This window comes from Oxyura jamaicensis, chromosome 4, assembly GCF_011077185.1.
Source record: "Oxyura jamaicensis isolate SHBP4307 breed ruddy duck chromosome 4, BPBGC_Ojam_1.0, whole genome shotgun sequence".
Taxonomy (NCBI): Eukaryota; Metazoa; Chordata; class Aves; order Anseriformes; family Anatidae; genus Oxyura; species Oxyura jamaicensis.
The window spans coordinates 96,187,531-96,197,176 of NC_048896.1; the positions used below are offsets into that span (position 1 = coordinate 96,187,531).

The following is a 9,646-nucleotide window of genomic DNA, read 5'->3' on the forward strand; positions in this document are numbered from 1 at the left end:
AAGGCCAAGTGCCGGGTCCTGCACTTTGGCCACAATAACCCCATGCAGTGCCACGGGCCTGGGGCAGAGTGGGTGGAAGACTGTGAAGAGGAAAAGGATCTGGAAATGTTGATCAATGCTTGGCTGAACATGAGCCGGCAGTGTGCCCAGGTGGCCAACAAGGCCAATGGCACCCTGGCCTGTATTAGAAATAGAGTAGCCAGCAGGAGCAGGGAGGTGATCGTCCCCCTGTACTCAGCTCAGGTGAGGCCGCACCTTGAGTGCTGTGTTCAGCTTTGGGCTCCTCACTACAAGAAAGACATCAAGGCCAAGTAGTGTGTCCGGTGAAGGGTCTGGAACACAAGTTCTGTGAGGAGCAGCTGAGGGAACTGGTGTTGTTTAGCCTGGAGAAGAGGAGGCTCAGGGCAGACCTCATTGCACCCTACAACTACAGCTGTGGGGAGCTGGGGTCGGCCTCTTCTCACAGATAACTAGCGATAGGACTCGAGGGAATGGCCTCAAGTTGCGGCAGGGGAGGTTCGGGTGGGAAATGAGGAGACATTTCTGCTCAGAAAGAGCAGTCAGGCACTGGGACGGGTTGCCCAGGGACATGGTAGCATCACCGTCCCTGGGGTGTTTGGGGAAAGGTTGGACGTGGTGCTGAGGGACACCGAGGGGTCATTTCTATTGCAAAAACGCAGCTTTGTTTCTCACAATTTAGTGGGTGGTATTGGTGGGGGGGGTGATCTTGGAGGTCTTTTCCAACCTCAGTGATTCTGTGATCAGCCTGCCGCACCCTGTCTGGTCCCACGGGCTCGTGGTGCCCAGTTGGCTTCAGTGGTCCCCCCCGAGCTTTTGTGTCACGCTGCATTCCCGCAGATGCTGCCTCCTGGCACAGGAATTTGGGATTCCCAAGAAACAAGGCCAAAAAGCGCTGCACGCTTCAGACCTTTCTGGGTCTCTGTCCCTGGGCCCCTCGCCCTACACCAAGCCCATACTTTGCTGTTGTCTCTGCAGCAGGCTGAGGGCTGTGCATGTCTCCCGGGGGTACCAAGGCATGCGACTGTGAGTCATCCCTCAGCTGTCTGAAGATGATGCACCCTTCCCGTCCTAGGTGGCTCTTACCTGCTCCGAAGCAAAGCTCTGTGTTCAGGTTACGTCCTTCCCAGAGCCCATGCCTGTTTCTCCTACAGAACCTGCACCGTCCCGTGCAGCTCTCCAGTCAGGTGTGCTTTCCACTGTGCCCCTGTGGTCCTGCTGGGGTTACGCCTCTGCTGTTGTGTGTGGCTCTGTGGCTCCTCCTGCTCGTGCCCCCGCTGCGTGCACATCTGTGCAGACTGCTGAGACGGGGTCAGGGGGACGTGACGGAGCCCCCGCGTTGTGCTGCCGCCCGGGCGCCTCCTCACTGTGTCCTGCTGCTCTCCAGCCCTACCAGCCTGGGCTGCCCGGTCTGCCTGGACTCCGCCTGCTGCCCCAGGCCCCCGCCGGTCCCCTCCGGGTCCCTGCCACCCCCGTGACCTCTGCCCCCCTTGCAGGCACCCGTTTTCGGGCCGCGACGTGCCCATCTCCAACGGTTCGGGTTTCCTGGTGTCTCCGGATGGGCTCATTGTGACCAACGCGCACGTGGTGGCAAACCGGCGGCGCGTGCGGGTGAAGCTGGCCAGCGGGGAGCAGTACGACGCGGTGGTGCAGGACGTGGACCAGGTCGCAGACATCGCCACCATCAAGATCAAGCCTAAGGTGCGTGTTACTGCTGCAGAGGTGCTCCCTTGGCAACTCTGCGCTCACCTCTTCCTCTCTTCCAGCGCCCGCTGCCCACCCTGCCCCTCGGCCGCTCCTCCGAGGTGCGCCAGGGAGAGTTCGTGGTGGCCATGGGCAGCCCCTTCGCCCTGCAGAACACCATCACCTCCGGCATCGTCAGCTCCGCGCAGCGCGGCAGCCGGGAGCTGGGCCTGAGCACCTCTGACATGGAGTACATCCAGACCGATGCTGCCATCGACGTAAGGGAGCTGGGGGGGACGCGGCGGTTGGCACCCCTTCCCACGGCCCTCTCTGGGAAGGGGGAGCTGGGGAAGGGCTCTGGGTGCCGTGAGGAAGCTGGGCTGGAGGGCTGGGAGAAGGGGGCTTCTGGCTGGTGACCTGGCTGTTTCTTGGCCCGCCCCCTGTCCCCTGGGCTCTGCCTCCTTGCTGAGGGTTGGGCTGTTTGAGGGTGTCTCTTTCATGGCCTGTTCACTGCTCTCTCTCCTGCTGCAGTTTGGGAACTCCGGGGGTCCCCTCGTCAACTTGGTAAGTTCTCCCACAGGTGCACGGGTGGGCTCTGTGCCTCCCGGGGCTGGGTGCTCGCAGCGGTCAGGAAGGAGGGACCGTGCATGCTCCAGGCTCCCTGAGGAGGGAGCAGGGAATGAGCCTAGGGCGGGAGCCCTGCTTGGTTCTGTTCAGCAGCTGCTCTGGGGAGCCCACAGCGATGGAACGTGCATGGCAGAGCCAAACCCTGCCGTGGTGAGGCCAGCATGGCTGATATTCTCGGGGCGTGGGGAGGGTTGTGTGGCTGCAGCCTGTGGGGCCCGTCCCTGCCCAGCCTCGGGCAGGCTGGGGAGGGATGGGGGCACAGGCAGGACTCCGGGTTTGCATGCTGCTTCCCCTCCTCTCCATAAAGGTGAGGGCTGGAGAACATCGTGCCCTTTTCCCTGCAGGATGGCGAAGTGATTGGAGTGAACACCATGAAGGTGACGCCGGGCATCTCCTTCGCCATCCCCTCAGACCGGCTGCGGAAGTTCCTGCAGAAGGAGGAACACCGCAAAAGTGAGTGGGGCGCCTCCCTGTTCAGGCGCTGGGGGAAGGAGGGCAGGAGGAGCGTGGAAGCGGGAAGCCCTGGCCTAGCTGGACTCTCAGCGCTCCTTCAGAGAGAAGGGCACGTGTAGCAGGAGGAAGTGTCGTGTGGGGGTAAGATGATTCCGTCTGGCATGAAGCAGTGAGCGCTTTTCCCGGGGGAAAGCTGCATGCCCCTTCTGTGGCCACAGAGCATGACAGGAACTGGCCGCAGGGAGGATGCTGGCCTGCTCCTGCCGCAGATAAAGACATGCAGTGTCCCAGGTAGCTTGTGGTTACGTCCCCAGGGAGTAGGTGAGCGCACCGTTTCTTGAGATTCAAGAAGGGGAAGGGTGACCTGGACCCTGGAGGCTACTTAGCCCTGTGGGTACCGCCAAGGTCAATAATGGAAACGCAAGTACAGAAGTCAACTGTATCGCAAGTGACAAGTGGCTCATTTCGTCCCGTAGAGCAGCGCCTGGTTTTGTTTCTTCGTGGTTTTGATCATTGGTTTAACACAGATTCTTGTTTTCTGACTCAATGTTATGGAGGGATGCTCTCAGGCAAAACAATGCCAACTCAGACCAAGAAAGCAAAGTGTGCAGCGCCTGTAAAGCTGCAGAACGGAACCCAGGCTTTCTGTTAGGGGGTCAGAACCACTCCGTGCGATGTCCGCCTGGAGGCGAGTGTGCTTTGTGATTCTCCTGGCTCAGCCCGGTGCTGTTTTGAGTGTGTCTGTTTTCAGCCCTGCCATTTGATGTCCCTTCCATCGCCAGGCTCTTGGTTCGGTACCGCAGAGACCAGGCGCCGTTACATCGGAGTGATGATGCTGACTCTTACGCCCAGGTAGGTGTTCTGAGACCAGGGGCCAACAGGCCATCTCGTTGGGGTGTGGTGACTGTGAGGGGCTCTTCCAAACTATCTGGCAGTGCCAGCTTTGGGGAGGATTGTCTTTGCAGCTCAGGCATTTAAATTCTAAAATCTCTTTGCTGGTGTTGTGTTTAGACTGTAAGTTGTGTGACGGGTAAATTAGAGGCCTGCAAATTTCTGTGCTTGTGGCAGAATGTGCAAGCAGATAAAAAGTCCCTAAGGCTACCACATCGGTGTCTTAATTGTCGTTAGGAGGAGTCAGAGAGCCCTTGCAACGCCCTTGCCGGAATGAACAGCCACCAGAAACGTGTAATTAGCAGATGTTCATGGTGCCAACTGAAAGTTGTGACAAAAACTTTGGGCGGGTTGTACTCTGTGCGAGGAGCGATCTGGCAGGCAGGTTGCAGTGGTGCAGAAGCAGTTCTTATTCTTCCAGAGTAAGAAATGGCAGGTGTGCCTGCAGGAGAGTTGAGTGTTTGGGGGAGGAGGGGAGGGGTAGGAGGGCAGGCTGTGCTGGCACACACGGCATGGCTGCCTCCTGGAGGGGGGCGCGAGGGTCTTGGGTGTCGGGACGAAGCTGGGTGCTGCCTCGACAGAAATCGTGGTCCTAACCAGTAGCACTGGCAAGTGGGAAGAAGATGACTTGCAAGTCTGAGACTCTTCACCCTCGCATCTGTGGCTTGGGAAGGGCGCTGTGTTTCCTTTCCATCTTGAGATGCATCTCAAGAAATGCTCTGGTCAGCAAACAGGGCTGCAGACAGACAACCCGCGCGGGTCCGATGCGAGGATCACCTGCTGCCCTTGCTTCTGCTGGTCCCCAGGACACACGAGCCAAGCCGGGCACCCTGGGGCACGGAGCACTGCCCAGGGCTGCAGGCCCTGCGAGGGAACTGCTGCAGCTCTGTCTGTGGCCTCCTGGTTGCAGCTGTCAGGAGAGCGCTGGATCTTCACTCCCATCTCTCAGCGATTTTCCCTGAGGCAGAGTGCCTGCTTTGCTTTCCTGGCTGTTGAAGCCACCTTTCAAGAGACTCTTGGGGCTCAGCATGTTAGTGGGGCTGATGCTTGCCACATGCCTGGCAGAACCACATCTGAGGGCTGTGCTTCTGCCCTTGCTACAGCTCTGGTGGCTCCTGTGGTTGGTTGGGATTGTGGGCTGCACACCACGAGTCTTGGTGCCTTGGGTGCCTTGGGTTGGCACGCAGGAGGAGATGCGCAGCGCCTCTTGGATTTTGGGGCAGCAGGGTGGGCAGGAACATTGCCAGCACCAGCGGCGTGCCCAGCAGATGGTGCTGGTGCTCAGCACTAGAGCTGCCGGCGGGGCAGCTTGCTGCCGAAGGGGACACCGTGCGGAGCAGGCTCGGTAAGGTTCGTACCCGCAGCCAGAGGTGGGGCTCTGATCAGAGAGCACAGCCCATGTGGGCACCCTATGGGCACTCTTTTCTCGCATGAACAGTCATTGCGGAGATTCACATGGTTCTCTAGAGAGGAGAGGAAAGTACAGCTAGGGAAGCGTCTTCTCAGGTAATGTTTAGTACAGAGCTGGTGAGGGCCTGAGCTCCTGCTGTGCCGCCCTACAGCACAGAGTGAGGGCTGAGCAGAGGACTTCGGAAACAGCAAAGGAAATCGGAGGAAAAGGAAACCTGTTGGGAACAGGTTCTACATGAAACAGGAGCTGGTGGGGACGTTACCAGAGAGATGTTAAAGGGGTTGGTTCTTCACGCTGTGTGTGGTGGAACTTGCTGGTGTTGTAGGATTTAAAAGAGCAACCCTTACAGAAGCAAGATCTTATGGGACGTCAAAAGCTCCGATGCAGCGTTACAGCTCAGGAGCTTCCAGAGCCGGCAGCTGGGGGCCACAGGCAGCTGGGGAGGGAGCCACCTCCTCTGCAGCAGGCGGTGTGGAGGATGGGTGGCAGTGCAGGCAGGCCCCTGATCTGACCACGCTGCGTATCGGGGCTGGCTGGGGAGGAGGAGATTTTCTTTGTAGAATCTTGCAGGAGGCTGTGTTTTGGATTTGTGACCAAAGCAGCGTTGGTAACACCGGTGTTTCAGCTATGAGCAGTGCGTACCCGGTACCAAGGCCTTCCCTGTTCCTCACACGGCTTCCTGCTGGGGGAGGCACAGCGGGGCCACCTGGCCTCAGCTGCCCATAGGGACGGCGTGGGCCACACGGCACTGTGCCCAGCAGTAAAACTGGGGGAGCTTCCTCGCGGCGGCTGCTGCTCAGGGCCAAGCTGGGCACCTGTCTGCAGGTGGGAGGCGGTGATACCTCTGCATCCCGGGTGTTTTTGTTTGCTTCCTTCTTTCTTCACTTACTAACTTGTCTTCAGCTCAAAAGTTTTCACAGAATCACAGAATCATCTAGGTTGGAAGAGACCTCCAAGATCACCGAGTCCAACCTCTGACCTAATGCTAACAAGTCCTCCACTAAACCATATCCCTAAGCTCTACATCTAAACGTCTTTTAAAGACCTCCAGGGATGGGGACTCAACCACTTCCCTGGGCAGCCCGTTCCAGCTATTTTCTTGCTTTTGCCCTTCTGATTCCATCCCCCATCCTGCCGGGGGGGGGTGACTGAGTGTCTGGGTGGGGGCTCACCTGCTGGCATGGGCTTGCTGTGTTTGTGGAGTCCTGCCTAAGGCACGCGTGGTTCTGTGTTGGTGACTGAGGGGAAGCGTGGTTCTGGTGACTGAGGGGAAGCAGACTGGTCGTGGTAAGTACGCAGCTCACATCACATCGGTCGTCCCACTGACCGGACGAGGGGCGATGGGCACAAACTGAAACGCTTCAGATTCCACCTGAACGCAATACATCACTTTTTTTTTTAAATTGTGATGGTGTTCAAACCCTGGTGCAGGCTGACTAGGGCTGTGTGGAGTTTCCCTTCCTGGAGACATCCAACACTGGACTGGGCGCAGTCCTGAGCAGCCCACTCTGGCTTCCCCTGCTTGAGCAGGGTGTTGGACCAGGTAACCCGTGGAGCACCCTTCTGACCTCATCTGTGCTGTGACGCTGCCAAATCAAGAAGGGATAGCAACTCACAAAGATCTGTGCAAAAGTACTGAGCAACAGTTCTTTTTCAGCACGAGCCAGCCTAAAGCAGGCAGTCACAGCTGATGAAATGGTACCTGGTGGGTACCAAGGAGCCGCAAGCAGGATTTTCTGGGGTTACAGTGGATCAGAGCTGGTACAGTATTTGAGACAAGAGGGCAGTTCCCGTGGCGCACAGTTGTGAGATCCAGCTGGAGTGCTGTGTCCACGGCTCTCAGGAGCAGGTAGCATCCAGAGAGGAGCAGAGAGGTGCAGAATTTAGAACTAGGGTTAGAAAACCTGATCTGGAGGAACTGGTAGCGTTTAATCTAGACTCCAGGGGAGAGATGTAGGCATACCTCTGCTTGGCACATCTGGCAAAAGGAGGGGCATAGCTTTTCTCCTGCAACCTATCTGCAGGAGAGAGAAGGGAAACTGCGGTAGGGGAGGTGCAGATCTGATACGAGTAAAAGCTGTCTGACTTGGGGCTGCTCAGACGTGGGGAGTGCATCACCAGAAGCTGGGATCCAGCTGGCCGCAGCTCTGGTAGTTTCCAGCTCTCCCTGGCGTGTCCAGGACTTACATCCTCTCTAGCTTTTGGCAGAAATACAGTGGTGATTGGGTGCCCCCAGGGTTTTGCAGCAGCACAGAAGGAGAGGTTCTGCACCACATTCCTCAAGCCTGTGCAGTCATAGCAGGGCAGGAACTCTGCTTCCCAGCTCCTTACGACGATGCTGATTTTCACTTTGCAGCATCCTAGCTGAGCTGAAGCTACGTGACCCCAGCTTTCCCGATGTTTCCTACGGAGTGCTGATCCACAAGGTGATCATCGGCTCCCCAGCCCATCAGTAAGTGCCGACCTGTGCCTTGGGGTTTGGCTTAGGAGAGCAAGTACATGGGGTGGGATGTATTTAGCTCCGAGTGTTTTGCTCCAGAGCAGCAGGGGTTGGGCCCTGCAGACCACTCAGTCTGCAGCAGAAGCTGACTGCTCTTGCCTGGGCTTAGCATCCCTTTGGCCAAGCTACCCGTGGAGCTGGAGGAATGCCTGGCACAACAGCCCCAGCTTCCTGTAGTGCCTGGCTCTCCTTCCTTCCTTCCCGGAGGATGGAGCCGCAGGCAAGCGTCTGCTTCGCCTGCTGTGCACTCCTGACTTCCTTCTCCCTCCAGGGCAGGGATGAAGGCAGGCGATGTTGTGCTGGAGATCAACGGGCAGGCAACGCGCCGCGCAGAGGATGTCTATGAGGCAGTGCGGACACAGCAGAGCCTGGCCTTGCTGGTACGCCGTGGTTACGACACTTTGCTGGTGAGCGTCATCCCCGAGGTCACGGAGTAGCCGTGCTGCCGCGCAAACCGCCCTGGGCGCTGGCTGGCGGTGCTGGCCGAGAGCCGAGGACGCAGGACTGAGACGCATCTGTGTGCCCGCTGGGGAGAGACTGAGAGCTTGCGATGGACTGAGGGGCCAGGCAGGGGGCACGGCACTGGGATGGACTCAGTGTGCAACCACTCCCCGCCCTGCTCAAATAAAGCACTTTTCTAGGGAGCCCCTGGGTGTTTCGTGGCTTCCTTCCTGTGGCGCAGGGTGCCTTGCATACAGCCTGGGAGTGGTGGGCCATGTGGGACCCTGTTCCTCCTGTCAGTCCGCAGTGGTGGGAGGACCAGCAACGTCCCCCAAGTGTCCTGACACCCCCTCAGCACTTGCATGGGCTGTGGCTGGACTCCATAACGCATGGGCTCTCATCAGGCCGTGGCTCCCGAGGCCACCTTCTCTGCTGGTGAGTGGCCCTGGAGCTGTTTGCAGGGGATGGCTGTCACCACCTCCCTCGTGTGCAGGGTGATGGGCCTGGGCAGAGCTTGCTGATGGGGCTGCTCCTGCAAGGCCTCGGGGAGTGGGCTGATGTTTTCCAGGTCGCATCACTCCCGTGTGGAGCACTGCAAAATGCTCCAGTGTCAGTGTCTGCATCTACTCCTTGGACACGGCTCTCTGGGTCGCAGTGAAAGGGTCTTCACTGTCACGGCCAAGCCAGCTTACGGCACCAGCCCCGAGGTTCGGGAGAGCCCGTAAGAGGGCTGTGCGCCTTCTGGGCTCCCTCCCTCCCTCCCTCCCCTGGCCGGCATCTTTCCGCGCCAGAACGCTGCGCTCCCACGCACGCAGCGGCCCCTGGGGACCCGACGGGCCCTCTGTTGCCTGGCCACGCTCCCTCCCTCCCTGTCCTCTGCAGCTGGCGGCCAAGAGCCTGTCTGTGCTGGGAAGGAACAGCAAAGGAGCAGCTCAGGCTGTGCTCGCCTTCCTGGAAGAGCCCCGCTCCGCTCCAGCCCCAGTGCCCCTGCCAGCAGCTGTGGGAGGCAGGGAGCTGCTGCAGCTGGAGGGTGCTGGGGGGCCGGGGAGGCTGCACCAGGGCCCTGCTCCAGCAGCAGGAGCGCAAGTGTCCAGCCAGGCCGTGCCCGTGGAGGGGTTCCCGTCACTTTTAGGAGATGAAGGAAGCACGGTTCCTTGGGGGTGCTGTGGCAGAGGGTGGCTCAAAGCACTGCTCCCTGCACGCCCGTGCCTCCCACACAGAGAACAGGCCTCCTTTCAGGCTGGCCCTGGCCTCACCAGTGGAATTTGTTCCCCAGCAAGCCCCAGCTGCGGGGAGGGGCGGCCACTCACAGGGGAAATAGCACAGACGTTTCTTGCATAGCTGTTCGGCAGCACTGACCGCAGCGCTTTCCAGGGCTGGAGCCAGGGCCTGCCCGGTGCCAGCTGCCCCTCTGCTCCCCTGGTCTGCCCCCAGCAGAGGCTGGAGCTTCTCCTCTGCACTGCTCAGATGCAGGCAGGGCCAGAGCCTCTGGCTGAAGGACAAGAGCTGCAGCAACTGAGGAGTCTTTCCCCCTTACAAGGGTCTCGTGTCCCTATGTGTGCCCAAAGTCTCCCTGACTTGGTGGGGCTCTGCTCCACCCCTGTCGGTCCCTGTGGGGCTGC

At 59.3% G+C, this 9,646-nt stretch overlaps 1 protein-coding gene and 1 pseudogene across 1 annotated transcript; both read left to right on the top strand.

The window, feature by feature from the left end:
- Positions 1-9: 9 nt before the first annotated feature.
- LOC118166104 lies at positions 10-897 on the top strand (annotated as a pseudogene).
- Positions 898-1,036: 139 nt separating this feature from the next.
- HTRA2 (HtrA serine peptidase 2) lies at positions 1,037-8,228 on the top strand. The gene is made up of 8 exons (XM_035325855.1): positions 1,037-1,044; positions 1,350-1,719; positions 1,785-1,979; positions 2,233-2,265; positions 2,673-2,781; positions 3,564-3,633; positions 7,440-7,535; positions 7,855-8,228. Exons 1-8 carry the CDS (start codon positions 1,037-1,039, stop codon positions 8,018-8,020), a joined length of 1,047 nt encoding a protein of 348 aa, XP_035181746.1. The 3' UTR covers positions 8,021-8,228.
- The last annotated feature ends 1,418 nt before the right edge of the window (positions 8,229-9,646 follow it).

Bases quoted from the DNA above. Each gene is read 5' to 3' on its own strand.
- HTRA2 (XM_035325855.1), top strand. The intron at 1,720-1,784 runs GTGCGTGTTACT...CCTCTCTTCCAG, and splicing joins CCATCAAGATCAAGCCTAAG to CGCCCGCTGCCCACCCTGCC. The intron at 1,980-2,232 runs GTAAGGGAGCTG...CTCCTGCTGCAG, and splicing joins AGACCGATGCTGCCATCGAC to TTTGGGAACTCCGGGGGTCC.